This window comes from Xenopus tropicalis, chromosome 1 (genome assembly GCF_000004195.4).
Source record: "Xenopus tropicalis strain Nigerian chromosome 1, UCB_Xtro_10.0, whole genome shotgun sequence".
Taxonomy (NCBI): Eukaryota; Metazoa; Chordata; class Amphibia; order Anura; family Pipidae; genus Xenopus; species Xenopus tropicalis.
In genome coordinates, this window is record NC_030677.2 from 23,045,744 (window position 1) to 23,061,767 (window position 16,024).

General features: G+C 41.0%; 1 protein-coding gene across 2 annotated transcripts in view; it reads left to right on the forward strand.

Moving 5' to 3' along the window:
* dok7 (docking protein 7) overlaps positions 1 to 16,024 on the forward strand; it is a 72,675-nt gene that overhangs the window by 28,888 nt on the left and 27,763 nt on the right. For both annotated transcript variants that reach the window (XM_002939224.5, XM_004911257.4), the window contains exons 5-7: positions 4,057 to 4,176; positions 10,775 to 10,873; positions 12,370 to 13,244. In XM_002939224.5, coding sequence (XP_002939270.2) covers positions 4,057 to 4,176; positions 10,775 to 10,873; positions 12,370 to 13,244 — 1,094 coding nt within the window. The remainder of the gene's footprint in view (positions 1 to 4,056; positions 4,177 to 10,774; positions 10,874 to 12,369; positions 13,245 to 16,024) is intronic.

Below are 16,024 nucleotides of genomic sequence, written 5' to 3' on the forward strand. Positions count from 1 at the left end.
TTTGTATTATTCACTGATTTTCTTTGTTTTGTTATTATAATTGATATTATGTAGAGCAATTTTGCATATTTTCCTCCCACCATCACTTATAAACTTCACATCATTTGGCTTCTCAGCTGAGGAGGGAATATGTTTGCTTCTATTCATCTTTAGGCATATGGTGTCTGCCCACCTCTCCAAGATGAAATCCAAAATGATTTATTTTGGACTCCTTAAATGAATAGCAATAGGAAATGACATAAGCAGGCCTTATGTACGGAGTTATACAGAACTTGAATGTGCTCGGTACTGATTACATCTAAGTACTACTAGGGGCTGATTTACTAAGACACGATTTCGAATCCGAATTGGAAAAATTCCGATTGGAAACGAACATTTTCCGACTTTTTTGTATTTTTTGCGATTTTTTCGGCGTCTTTACGATTTTTGCGTAAAAACGTGAGTTTTTCGGCGTCTTTACGATTTTGCGTAAAAACGCGAGTTTTTCGTAGCCATTACGAAAATTGCGCAAAGTCGCGAATTTTTCGTAGCGTTAACACTTGCGCGCAAAGTCGCGCCTTTTTCGTAGCGTTAAAACTTAAAAGGTGCGACGTTTCACGCAAGTTTTAACGCTACGGAAAAATGGCTACGAAAAACTCGCGTTTTTACGGAAAAAACCGCAAAGACGCCGAAAAACTCGCGTTTTTACGCAAAAATCGTAAAGACGCCGAAAAAAACCGCAAAATTACCGATCATTACGAAAAAAACGCAATCGGACGCATTCGGCCCGTTCGTGGGTTAGTAAATGTGCCCCCTAGTGTTGGGTTAATGGCACATCGGCATCACTATGGGATAAGCAAAGGGATCAGAGGCTTCCCATGATCTGTCAGATATTGGTCTAAATGTAGCAACCAAGAAACTATTCATTTCATGAAAGGAATTGTCTGGCTATGGGAGATGCCTATGGGAGTTGGTAGTTGGTTGGAGCTTTCTATTTAATGGGTTTCTGGATAACAGATCCGATACCTGTACTTGAAATGAATGTTATGGCAGTCTACTCCTTTAATAGATGCTACATTTCCACTTATTTAGGGAATTCAATCTAATGTGCAAGCTGCCCAGGCAGGAGTTTTGCTGCGTTAAAAATTTCAATTAAGAAACTGTTGAGGTGGATAAAGAATGGCCGGGCTTCTATTTGAGATTGACAAATTGTTTTAATTAAAGAAAGTCTATCAGGTAGCTAAGATCTGATCTGTTGAAAAAAAAAGGCTAAAATGCGATTCACGGATTTTTTATTCTTGACGTGAAATAATATGATGCAGTTTGTCACAGAGATTGCTGTGCCAGAGCTGTTCTGGGCGCCAATCCAGAGTTCAAGCTTAGGTCTTGCCCACAGTGCAGGGCACCAGTACTGGATCTCTCAGCTTTTGAATCAGTCGGCTGAAATACCCATCTTACGTTATCCTCTGACTGTGGCATTTAAACGCTCAGCTGCCGGAGAGGCCCCTTAAGGAAGGGTTTGTTAACAACTTCAATCCTTATTTTGTGGTGCAGTGTTTGGTGAGGACCCTTCATATGTCATTTTGAAGTTACTCATGTATAAGAGTGTCAATCTTCTCCTGTATGTAAAATACAGCCAGCAGGGGTTCAAACCAGGGACTTTTCAGTTTCAGGCTGGGCTTCCTTGGCTAGGAGGACAGTAAAGATGTTGCTGGTAAATATAGGCTTCCTGTCTATCTTTGCCATGTAGTGTGATGAATGCCAGTATCCTCGTTTGCCAGCTATATAAAATCTTCCCTTTCCTCACATCTTTGCTTGAGCTTTTCCCTGAGCACTTTTTGTCACTTGCCCAATGCTCTGGTTTTCTTGGCTCAAGCCTATATTTAAACCACTTTGCCTTATGCGTCCTACTTATTACTCCCCTGTACATCACCAACTCCTGCCCAGATGCCCCCCCTGTTGTCCTTTCCAGTCTGTTTTTTATTCCTTTTCTGGGTTTCTACTGCTTCTTCTGACAAACAGGACCTCAACCTGGCTCCCATTTCTGGGATTCTCCACTAATCATAAGGTCATCCATGCCAATACAGTTTTCAAAATACTTAGCACCCTGAATTTCATCCTTCAAATTGGACTTCCAGAAATACCAAACAAACCCATTATGCATTTAAAAATAGAAACGCTGTCAATTGGATGTGTTATGTGGCTGATAACCACTCAGTTTGAAGGTCATGAATAACCTTTTAAATAAAAATGTGAACATTGCTCTCCTACACAAACCAGTCTTCTTTTCTATTACATGATCTATTACTGTGACCCAGTCTATTTTTCAGTAGCTTCTACCTGCAATAACTTTGAGTAAAGCTTTTTCCATAAGCCACCACTTTAATAATTTGGAGAGATTTCCAATTGCAGGGCTGCTGTAGCCAGAGGCAGTAGATCCAATGCTGATCCTCACCCCTTAGCTCTCTTGCTCATAGAACAGAGAGTGGGGTCACATCAATAGTAATGAAGGAAGAATTGCACGCCTTGCATTAAAAAAGACTAAAACTCATTTTTTAAACTGGAAATTTGGCTCTTAAAATTACCTTGGATAAAGTGCCAAGGTTCTAACATTGCCTATATCTTGATTACATCATAAAAACACTGACACAGCTACTATAATGAATTCCAAACCGGCAGAATTCTTGGTGTTGATGGCTGACAAAACCCTATAAGATTTAACCCTCACCAAAACAGATATGGGAATACAAAATACTGCAAACTATTCTGCTTCAATGGTTCTTTACAAAAGGAAGGAAAACAGGACCAGGTTACTAAGATACAGGTATATGGAGTTTCTATTTGGACACACTGGAGGAGCAACAGAAAAACAAGCCTTATGGCACATGGTGTATATAAAGCCACAGATATTATATTTAAAAAAGGTCTCTTTTGTCAAAGAAGAGCCTTAACTTGACTGAGGAGCCTGTCATAAACATAATTAGTTCCATAAAGGAAGTTCCTACACCTCCATAAAACCGAGGATATCTGCTTTTCCTCCCCTTTTTTTACCTATCAAATTGCCCTACCCTGTCTCCCCTAGCCAACTTGAATTCTCTATCTGCACTTTTCTCCTCTATATTTAACTTTATCATGGATTTTTCTGGAATATGTAGTGTTCTAAAGTCAGAATCAACCTGAGCAAAAAACAAAACTGATTTTGGAATAAGTCAATTTTATATAAATATTTAAATATATTTATCAAGTATTCTAATGATACCCTATATACTCTCAGTTAGTGGGCACAGAAGGTCATATGACTGACATCACTGAACCTAAATAAGCCAATATGAAATGGTTAAATAGAGTCTGCTATTCCTGGTTTAGGGCAATGGCACCCTAGGCAGTTTTGTGTGCATTGGCACCTTTGATTGTTAATAACTTGGAAGGCAGCTCGAGGCAATTTGGTGGCACCTCCCTGAACACTTTCAGGAGATTGCCCAAGGGGGCTATGGAAGGGGCTGACGGCTTACTAAAAATTGCAGGTGTTAAAGCAGTTAAAATCGCCCCATGTGACATTGTCCTTAGGCTGAAACAACATAACCACTCTTTTAGCCTACAGGAATCACAAATAGAACAAGAGAACTATGTGCAAGGTTCATCAAATCTATGTACAACACAGTAACAACATTGCTAATTATATCCTACTGGTATGAAGCTGGAATGGTACGTTACTTTCTGTAAGGACAGCAACGTGGATAGTCTGTATAGCAAAATAGAGGGGGAATTTATAATATGCACTCGCTCTGAAGATAAACTGAGTAGAATCCTAGTATTATCTTCGCACGCCATCTCTGAAAAGCCCCATAGTAACCTATAGCAACCAATCAGATATTTGTTTTCACAGAGTGACCAGTATATTATATTTGCTGATTAGTTGCCAATGGTTACTAGTCTACTATCTTAGATGTGGATTTTGTGGATTGACAGATGGGGACAATTTAATGTTTATGTTTATACATCTAGTATAGTTCTATACATGTTAGCAGAAGTCTGAATTAGGACACATTTTGACGTTTTACTTTTTTTTCCTTGCAGGGGCCGGTGTCTTTTTTCTTTCTTGCGCAGACGGTGATCAGATCAGTTTTCTATTTGACTGCATAGTTCGTGGCATTTCTCCAACCAAAGGGCCGTTTGGGCTGCGACCCGTCCTCCCAGGTCAGTAGGGAAAGGATAGAAAACACTCTTTCTGATCTTCTGAGTTATATATCCTTCCAATAGTTTGAGTTTATATCTATCTTATATACAGCTAATCATATTACCGGTAATCACATATTAATTAAAACTTATCTTAAGGGACTTGGGGATTGCTAAAATGTTAGGACATAGGGGTAACAGGTATGGTATTATAACCCAACCTAACATAACCTAACACTATGGCACCACCCAGTGATTATACATTATATTTTCCTTTAATGTTATTTCTACAAGTAGTTCTATCCTCAGCTTTTGCCGACTACTCTTACCAGGGCCAGAAGTAGGGGCAAGCAGAAGAGGCACGTGCCTAGGGCACAACAATGGGGAGAGGTCCTATGCATGTATCTCTTCTTTCTTTCTACCCCTAGTCAGGGCACTAGTCTTGCGCAGAATCCATCTGTCCCTCCATTGTCTCTTCCTTCACCCCTCGTTAAGCCGCCCGGCTGGCTCGGCCCACCACTGACTCTCACCTGTGAAAAATGTCATTAAATTCTCTGTGAAAATGTGATTATTACCATTGTCATGTGGCTCACAACTAATGCAATTTTTTTAATGTGAATTGGCAAATTAGAGTTTGGATTTGATTCAGTATTTGACCAAATCTTTTTTATTCAGCTGAATCCAAAAATGATGGGTTTGGTGCATTCCCAGTTTAATTCCACAATGCCTTGCACGTTCTGTGATAAGGAGACATTATTAGAAGAAAAATACCGAAAGTGTTCAAGGGATTGTGGGGAGTGGAATCTTGGCTAGAGCAGAGCTGATTTATAAAACATTAGGGGTCACTTACCAAGTGGAAAACACAGTACAAAGTACAAAAATGGGTAAAAGTCACCATGTTTTTGCACTTGGCACACTGCTTTTTTATCCTAGATGAATCATCACAGGTCTCTGCATATTTTGAACCGGCAACACCCCGTAGTTGCTTGGATCACCTCAGGGAATTCTCTATCCATATTCCCTATCCACTGGGATCCCTACACTACAGGCAATATATGGCCTGGGAGAGATATCTCCAAAACTACCAGCCCTATGTAGGAGCTCAGAACTGCTCTTTCTAGCTCAACCTTAACTGCCTTACACTCCTAAAGTGGTACTGGTATGGGAGCCACACCTGCCACCATATAATGCTTTGTTCACGGGGCCCTGTTCCCTAACTTTAACTGGCCCTGTGCCCAGTCTCACAGACACATCCTCCCTGTTCCTCAGGTGGAAGCAAAGAAGAAGTGCCACTCATGACCGCTACTGTTATTGTAGTCTGGCAAAGGATAGACATAAACAGATTTCTATTGCAATTTCTTTTACAAATCCATATTCAACTGCAGCTTATCACTCAGACTTCCAGGAAATCTTTCAAACTGTTAAAAAAAAAAATTGACATCACAAACTGAGAATTTTTTCCAAACTTCATTATAGGCATATTTATAATAGCACATATTTATGCCAACAAGATAATGTACAGCTTAGGGAACCGAGGCATCTTTGATTGGGGATAATCGTGTCAAGTCAACCTGACCTCTCTAATATTCTTCCTCTCATTTGTCCTTCGTGGAATCATGGGGCAAAATGAGACGGAGAAAGAATGATGGCTTAAATTGCCAGCCAAGATCTAAAGAGCATTTCTCTAGATAATTACAAACTAGCAACTGTACTCTGGTGATGGATTCCCAGGGCTGGACGTGGAGACATTGTAAGTCCTATAATGAGGAATAGTATGCTACCTTCTAACAACTCATATGTTTGCATGTTTTGTAACCAAGCAATGACTCTCTGGGTGGCTTTCCCATCAGCATTCTTCCTCCAATGACTTGGCTTTGTGTCTCAGCAATTCACTCTATCGCTTATAAAGTTTCATCCACTGGGGGGTAGAAACATCGGCCTAATAGTCTACTGGTAACTGAATGGTAGCGTTACAACATCCTGAATCAAATAAAATATATGCATAAAATAATGCCAACAGTGTAATCATATTTCTAGGAATATATAGGACAGCATAAGTGTTCACTCAAAATGTTCACCCTAACAAACCTTGAGGCTTCCTCCCTATTGGCTGATTTGGGCACCCTATGGGAGCAGCTCCTCAGTTTTGGAATCCCTGTTTGAATAGTTAATACAATATGTTAAATCATCACAATGAGCTATATGGAATGGGAAACAGACAAGATTTGATTGCCCAGTACATCACAAAGCTCATCTTTTGGCAGAGGGGCAAGTGTTTGAGCCCAAAGGGCACCTGTGCTATTGGGTTGTGGTGGGCTCAGCTGAAGTGAGGAATTATTGGTACTATTGGGCACTGCGACATAAGGCAGCACTGACAGGTAAAAAAGGGACTTGTACTTAACTCTTGCCCTAAATAGGCATTAATTAAAAGGCTCCTCTGCACTCTAGGCAGCTGCCTATATTCCTTACCCCTATTTCCAACCCTGGCTACATGCACTGGCAAATGCCAATCCGCCTAATCAATATGCTCTGATGAATTGCGCAAAAATGTATGCTTGGGAACCCTGGAATTACCCCCAACCTGCTGGTTATTTAATAATATACCCAGAGGCAGGCCAAGTCGGCCGGGCGCCCTAGGTGACCCGGCCGGCCACCTCTCCCCAACCGCTGCCCCCCCCATGCACTCAAGTGCGCACATGCAGGGACGCCGGTAGTGGAGGGAGTGCTGCGTGCAATGCGCGCAGATACTGTGTAGGGAGGGATCGCTGGGAAATGAAGAGTCGGGGTAAGAGATCCCGGACTAGGGGTGGCAACAGAGGTACCTGCCTAGCATCCCTTCACTGTTGCACCCTAGGCAGGTGCCTCTTCTGCCTACCCCTAGTTCTGGCCCTGAATATGCTTAGCCAGTTGTATACATAGAATCAGACACTAACAGTATTACTGACATGTAAAGGGGTGACAGACATGATAGGGGAAATTCTGGGGAAAATGCTGCATTGTGGGTAAAAGAACATAGGGATTTGCAAGCCATTAATGCTCTGCATGCGTGCACCGGCTCCCTGCTCCCCCGCTGCTTCAGCAGACAGGTAGTAGCCAGGGGTGAGGATGCAGTGGGGGCCGGGTAAATTACCTTGGGGGGGCCGGATCCAGCCTGTGGGCCGTAGTTTGAGAATCCCTGATCTGAGAGTTTAATGGCACAACACATGTATTTTTAAAGCTCTGAAATGATTTTATGTGTAGATAAATCTGAACAAAGCTTAACTAACAGATAAATTGACAAATACATATCAGTAAATATTGCCCTTTTAAAACTTTTCCCTTAAGGCACCATTTTGTGGTGCTCTGTGTTTCACTCACTGATCACCTGACAGGAAATAATGCAGCTCTAACTAATAGGCAGTGTGAGAGGGAAGGATTTGCGTATGTACATTCATTGATATAACTTTGCATTTAATACTTCAAACACCTTTATAAATACATGCCACTAAGCAGAGTGTATACATTATATGCCCTACATGTCACGGTATGTGTACGGCTGTACCAGAAATAGGCAAGCAACGTGTTACCCAAATCGATGAACAACTGAACATTCCGCGAGAATTACCACGTACCAAAATAGTGCCTGGTAAAAGAGAAACTTGGAGAGTTTAATTTCATTTGCCGCCTGATTCAGGCATTCCTAGGGATGCGCCATTAAAAAAAAACATTTTATTTGCGGTTGTCACAGCCTGTTCCCAAGTCATAACGTGAGTTTTAATTATCAGCGTGATTTTTAAACGTTCCATCTTTAAGCACCAGTAGGCGGCACTTACCACTCATATTCGTTTTCAATTTTTCACTAAAAGTAATGGCTTATAGTATAAATTTGATCTGTTTTGTAGATTAAGGTCTAAAGGAGAAATGCAATAAAAGTAAACGGAAAAAAAAATTGCACAAGTAAGAAAAAAAAACATTTCCTGATGTAAGATTCTTAGACAGTTATTGTACTGCTACAATTTTGGAGCCAAAATAACTTTTCTAGTAAGTTGTTTAATTCCATACACTGAGCACTGGTGCAACCTATAAAATTTGCAATCTTTCTTTGTACAAAGGCAAATATTCACACTGTAAATATTTTTTTCCATTAACAACTTTTAATACAATACATTACTCCATAAATCTACTAAACAGTGGTAAAAATCCTCTCTTGTTTAGCACTTGTTAGGGCTTATTTACTACAGCCTGGACAGAAGTGCAACCCCCTCATTCACACCCCTTTCCGCTCCCTCACCCCTGCCCGTTAGATCACTCATACACTACTGTAGTGTTTAACAGCAGCCCTGTGGAGCAGAGCTAGCGGCTTTACAGCCTGTTAAAAACCAAAGCCTTCTGTGCGTGTGAGTCAAGACTTTACAGCTACCTTCCTTCTTGGTTCAAACTCTATAATCCCACCCTCACCCCGGCATGCATGATACCCCTGCAGCTTTCCAGACTCTCTCTTCAAATTCGATTATGCCCCTCCAACTGTGCCTCATCCCCAACTGTGTATGTGCCTTTTCTGCTTACCCCTAGTTTGGGCCCTGCACTGCTCTCTAATGTCTGAAAAAGGTGCAAGTTAGGGGGTGACATAGGGGACTACCATGTTCCAACACTCAAGTCATGTGACTTCTATGGTAAATATAGGTGAAGTCCTATGAACACTATTATAGTGTGTAAGCCAACATCACCAGTGATGTTACCCATAGCAATTTTTGCTTTTGTTTTCTAACTTGTGGGCGACCATTCAAATCCAACTGCTGATTGATTGCCATGGGCAACATCACTGCTGATGTTAGCTTACACATTATTATTCCCCTTAGGGTACCTTTAACCAGGAACTTTCTAGGGTACACTGCTGCTACAAGTGCCTCTCCCTAGGCTGAACAATAACTCTCAATACATTCACTTTCACATAGAAGCTTGGAAGTCATTGCTTCTTAACCAGGAAATGTAGTTTTATAGATGAAATAAGATAAGATAAGGTATTTCCTTTGTACACAAAAGGGTGAAGACATAATATTACATCACCAAGTTATACTCACCCTACAGGTGTCTGCTTCCAGTGTACCAGGATCTCACATTTTGCTCAAAGGGATGCCACTAAGATTTCCCTTAGCCTTAACCACTTGAACCACTACACCCTGGAGAGTGTCATCTGGGTACACCAGAGTCTAAATCTCCTTGGTGGACCATTCCTAGAGAGTGTCAGGAAGATAACAGGAGCTATGTGCCACTATATTTACCTCAATTATGGGTTCTATTATCCCTGATATCACTAGGGTCTTGGTAGCAGTCAGTCTTCTTTCTGAGATTTCACATGCCCAGTGGAGTCCAAAGAGATAGAATTATATGCTCTATCCCCTTATATAGGGGCAGGAACTACTCACTCTACACCTGGACCTATTGGAACGCATCTCCCCCATGGCATTGGTTACACTTGTTAACAGTAGAGAAGGTTAACCCCTTCATATCCTACTTAAAGACTGGAGGAACACACAGTCAGGCACATTACTCACTTAGGAAGGAGGATGTTCTCTACCAAAAAGCTTGAGGTGGGAGGCTCCACTAAAGGGATAATAATATGGATTCAATGCCTTATGAAGAGGCTGAGACATAGCAATTTAATTCCAGTTTTCATGGTTAGATTTTCTGTGCAGGCAAAGTAATATCACAATTATAACTGCAGGTGCCTGTAACCCTAAATGCAGAGCTGTCAGCCAAACCCATGTAATGAGGGAGATTATTATCCACTCCAGGCCTTTTTGAGAGCTTATTTCATGTTATCATTTAGTGTGAAGAGGAATTCAGGCCTGAAAAAACAAGGACTGGATCATTATCTCCCTCATGACATGGGGTTGGTTGACAGCTCTCTAAATGCCAGTTTGCTAGTAAAGTTTCAGATGGATAATATGCATGTGAAGCCTTGGTGAGAAAGGCAAATAATCGGCTATTGGTTTATAGTTGGTTTTATATAGTTTCCATTCAAAAAGAGAATAGTTTGCATACAAACCCTACCATGTCTGACAAGCAATATGGAACCTCTGCATCTCTGCCATTTGCCTATTTACATTAATTACAGCCAATTACAGCCACTGGGCAGTTTTTACTCTAAGGTATAACTATAAATACATAGAGGTTATTATAGTGTGCATAGAGGTAGAAGTTCTATGCACATTATAAGAAATTCCTGTATATATTACAGACTTTGCAAGGAAAAATGCAGGGGAACATCCCTGCATTTTTATGTATGTTATACACCAGGGATCCCCAACCAGTGGCTCAGGGGCAACATGTTGCTTCCCAACCCCTTGGATGTTGCTCTCAGTGCCCCCAAACCAGGGAGTTATTTTTGAATTCCTGACTTGGGGGCAAGTTTTGGTTGAATAAAAAAAGATTTCCTACCAAATAAAGCCCCCTGTAAGCTGAAAGTGGGCATAGAGGCCCCTAATAGCCAATCATAGCCCTTATTTGGCTCCTCCATGAACTTTTATGGTGCTTGTGTTGCTCCCCAAGTATTTTTCCATTTGACTGTTGCTCATAAGTAAGAAAAGTTGGGGACCCCTTTTATAGATTGAATGCTTTTTTTGGTTCTGTTCCCCAGATCCTAACTTCAATCCGGCCTATATGGAGGAGCGAGTGGCCCATGAAACTCTGCAATTGGAGAAGCGGCTCAGTTTGCTGTCTCATCACAGTCTGGGAGGTAAAATGGTACCTTGGCTCCCCAGTTATCATTGTTTATTTATAAAGCACTGGGTAGTTTGCATAGTGCTACAGTACAGACTATTGGTATAGTGTGTCCTGAACAGACACAAGGTATTCTAAACAATGTTTCTACTTTTAAAATAGGTTTTTAATGGGAAACAGTAGTCATGCATTTATCGGAAAATTTCCTAAATGCACCTGCCCCTAAAACATCATTTCAGGGTGGCTGCAAAATTGCTTGCTATAGTGGGACAGAATATCTTCCACAGATTTATCCTTTGACACTACCAAGTAGTGAATACATTTTTATCAAAAATGTAAAAATGTTTTTATTTATTAAGCTTTTTATTTATTAGAATCATGAGAATGGCATAATATTACCCAGCTTCTATTGCATTGAGACTCCACAAATGGACTTGTTGTCCATTTAACTCTTCTAGTAATATAGTGCGATGTCCATTTAAAGCCCATTACGGCATAGCAAGATTATTATTAATTCCTTCCCCAGTTGCTTATGTGCTGCCCTGTCCTGCTCTGCCCTTTTAGCACTGCATAATTCTGGCAGATAAATTTGATATTTAGCATAAGCTCTCCCCGGGGGAATGTATGGAACTTGATCATGCATGCATATCAGAACTCCCTTCAAATCTTATGGATCCTCATGAACGAGTAATGGAAATTCCCGTAATCCAGAACAGTACCAGTTTGCTCAGTTGCCACATCTATTATTCATTGCTGCCACTGGAAAGGTTAAAAGAAAAATGCATTTTCTTTGTATGTTGAGTTGACCCACTATTTATTTGGTGGGCTACTTTATTGGCTGCACAAAACATTCCTTCTCTGTAGACTTGGATCTGTGCATTCGACCGAAAGCCGCCATTTTGCTTGCTTTGTTGAGGCATGCTACATAGACTCCAACAGAACTTTCTACTTTAGACACTTGATAATGTTGTTGAATTGAAGTCTACAAAGAAAGCTTCTGCTGAGGCAAGTGATACAGCAGCCTCTTATCATCTATATAAATAAATATACTCACTCCATTCTTAAAGTCCATGGTCTCAGCCCTTCCACCCTTGTGCACTTGGTGCAAGTCAGTAGCAGGACTGTTTTGTCCTGACTCCACCACCAATAAAGAAGGCCCTGCACAGCCCAATGAGTTTTAACCCACAACATCATCTTCATGATGGGCCTGTATTTTAATTTGAGAACTACAATGTGGGTTGGCCATCATTGTGTTGATTGTGAAGGGCATCTGGTGTATTGACGTTTATTGACTAATTTGTGTAAAAAATAAGTCATGTGATAACAACATAGGGGTTTATTCATTTTAGTCCAATTTATAGAGCACTGCTAGCCCCCAGACACCACCGTTAGTGAATAAATGTTTTTAAACTGAATTTTTACGTGCCCAAGTTTCTTACTTTTAGTCCTGTTTAATTCTCTATCTGTCTGCAGATCAGTCCACAGCAATGATTTTTACATATTTTATCTCAGGTGATGACAGAAGTTTGTCCAGCTCTTCTTCAGACACCAGCCATTCAGATGCTAGTGCTGGGAGCAGGCTTACGATTTGGCCGGAGGCTTCTTCAGCTTCGTCGGCCAGTACTTCAGCAGAAAGTCATGGAATGGCAGCAGCAAAGGGCATTCACCTCCGGGAAGAAAGAGCTTATGCTGAGGCTCACCGTACTTCCAAACCTCCTCCTAAACCCGTACAGTCTAGGCAGCTGCAGGAAATAGGTCGTCAAAGCTCCTCCGACAGTGGCATAGCGACGGGCAGCCACTCTTCCTACTCTGGGAGCTTTTCATCTTATGCTGAGAGCTTGGACATTTGCCATGGTGAAGAGTTTGGTTCAGTGCTTAGCTTGCCATTGAACTTAACTGCAGATCAGAACGTATGTACTTGCCAGCCCGTTGAGTCACATAGAGGCTCCGAGTATCAGATTCCTGGTTCTGTCAGACATCTATATGACACACCCCGAAGTGTATTACAAGCAGCTGCTAGAGATACTCTGCCCAAGAGTTCAGATTTCACGATACCCCAGGACCATTCACAAGCAACTCATGGCATTACTGATGCTAAGCAATTGCTAGCACAGATGGAGACAAAGACAACCAGTGAACAAGGCCACGACCGGAGTAGACACCTCTCTTTGCATCAAGAGAGCAAGGACTCGGCTGATGAAACCTATGTGGATTTTGTTCCAAAGTGGACAACTACAAAACCACAATCGCAGATGGCTGAGCCAAAGAGCACTGATTTGGCAGCACCATCTGCAATAACCCCATCCGACACTTGTGAAATATGTAGCCCCCAGCCTGGGATTACAAGAGCTCTTTTTGCATCATGCCCAGTCTGTGGAGGGCTAAAGGTAATTAGCAGTTATAGTAATGGCCTGTCTTTTGGGAATATACATCAACTCAATTGTGACCAATCTTCAGTTAGCTTTCAGTGGTCTGATATAGTTACAATATTCAAATTAAAGATCTGATTGGTTGCATGGGGCCATGGGGTTGGGGCAAACTGTTCATGTTTCACCATCTGTCTGAAATCTTCTTGATAATATATCTGAATTCGAAAAGTTTGCATTGGAAATTAAATATCTTCTTTATATCTGACTCGTGGGAAACAAAATTGTCTTAGTACTATGGCAATCAAATGGAACATCAGTCTGCCGAATGCTCCCTCTGGGCATGAATTACAAACCTAATTTACACAGTAATGTACAGAACCTTCACAAGCGAAGGGCAAAAAGACAGTTTATTACCACAGAGGAACAGAATCACTGTCATGAACTTTTTTCTTGGCCATTCTACCACTCTCTAATGGCGGGAGTTAACATAAATATTTCTTTTAAACAGATCCCCAAATTGAATTTGTTACAAGGGTATAACTACAATGGGTTTGCACTGCATCAGGGACATAGGACATATTCCACTAGAGAAGATGAAAAACTGCACAGCTTATTAAACACGTGCATGGGGGAATAGAATTAAAGTGCCCAATGGATTTGAAATTAACATTTTATATGATGGAGACATTTAATATTGAGAGAAACATTTCCAGAAAGCATTTATTATTCATTTTTTATCTCCACTTTGTAATTTAAATATAAAATATAACCCTCCCTTTTTTACATGAGCTCATTCAGTTGGGGTTATTTAGAAAAGGACCATAAACACTGAACTCCCAAAGAAAACATACATTATTGAACAGATTGAGAGGAAACCATTATGCCACCCTAGGCTCACATGAAACTCCACCCTCACCCTCTTCCATTGTGAAGTGATAAATATTGGTGATGGTGGAACAAGTCATCACTTCACAACGGAAAAAGGTGACAATGACACAGGACAATGACACATGGACCATTTTTTCTCACTAAAATTGTAACAATACTTTCCAATAATAATCCAATAATGGCTTGTGGGAAGCAATGGGTGTTATTTCAATTATGTGTTTAATAAAACCTGTTAGGAGTAGTATTCATGCATTTTGAAGCTCTTTAAAGGACATGCAAACCCCACACACAAAAATGTAATCAGCGAACGGCCTCTTTGAAATTTTTAATACCTGCCCACTGGCTGTCCAGAGGTTAATAGTAAGGCTGCAACATTCCTTCTCCTCCTGTAACCCACTCAGCCCCCTCCCTCTGGAATTTACTTTGGCTATTGGCTCCTGGGCATGCTCAGTTCTTCTCAGCTCAGATTACTAAACACGCCTCCAGTCTAGCAGCCAGTGAAGAGATGGCATTGCTGGTTCCCACGGACACTCAGCTCTAGCTGTCTGCTCCTATTTTGTTCTCCTAACGCCTCTCCTGAGCTCAGCTTAATCATTACAGCACTAAATCAAAGCAGAACTTTCTATCAAAGACAGCTCTGCCTGTGTGAGCCAGCATCCTTGATGAAATTTATGCTGAAAAAGGTAAGAACCCACAGAGCGGTTGAGTTGCCCGCAATAGATCTCTGCTATCGCAGGCAGCAAACTGCCCTAAAAGGCTTTTCACTGGCAACAATAGGAGTCACTGGTGGAAAGCCCTTCACATCGCTTTGGCAAACCAAAGTTGCGTGAAGTTTCCTCCTGCAGGCAACTTTGCACAACTTTGGAAAAAGAAGCAGAAGTTTATTTATAAAGCGCCACAAGGGTACGCAGCGCTGTACAATCTTACAATATACACAATTACACACAGGGAGGACAAATGTTATAATAAATACAATAAATAAGTATAAATACACAGGGAGTAAGTGCCATGTGGTATGAGACACAGTTGGAAGGAGGTCCCTGCCCCGTAGAGCTTACAGACTAAGTAGTACAAATGATCCCATTTGGGTGGGGGAGACGTGCCCAACTGATATACACTGTAGGGAAACATAGGCTTTACATGTCCTTTAAAATATCTGTATTCCTGCATTGGCATGATCTAATCTCGTACTGCAGAAATTATTTCTTGTATAGGCCGCTTTCTCTGGCCATGCATGTTCTCTTCTGCAATGCCCCCGTTCTTCTGTTTAAATGCGGTCTCCAAGCAACATTTCTAATTTATTCTGATTTTTCGGCTATTATTTTCAAGTTCTTCATCATTTAGGGGCACATTTACTAACCCACGAACGGGTCGAAATGAGTCCGATTGCGTTTTTTTCGTAAAGATCGGTATTTTGCGATTTTTTCGTATTTTTTTCGATTTTTTCGGCGTCTTTACGAATTTTTCGTTACCAATACGATTTTTGCGTAAAAACGCAAGTTTTTCGTAGCCTTTACGAAAGTTGCGTAAAATCTTGCTATTTTTCGTAGCGTTAAAAGTTACGCGAAAAGTTGCGCCTTTTTCGTAGCGTTAAAACTTAAAAGGTGCGAAGTTTCGCGTAAGTTTTAACGCTACGAAAAAAGCGCAACTTTTTGCGCAAGTTTTAACGCTACGGAAAAATCACAAGATTTTACGCAACTTTCGTAAAGGCTACGAAAAACTTGCGTTTTTACGCAAAAATCGTATTGGTAACGAAAAATTCGTAAAGACGCCGAAAAAATCGCAAAACATACGAAAAAGTCGCAAAATGTTCGTTTTCAAGTCGGAACTTTTCCAATTCGGGTCGGATTCGTGGGTTAGTAAATCAGCCCCTTAGTGTTGTCCTTTTCATTGTAGTGGGATTTTTGCTT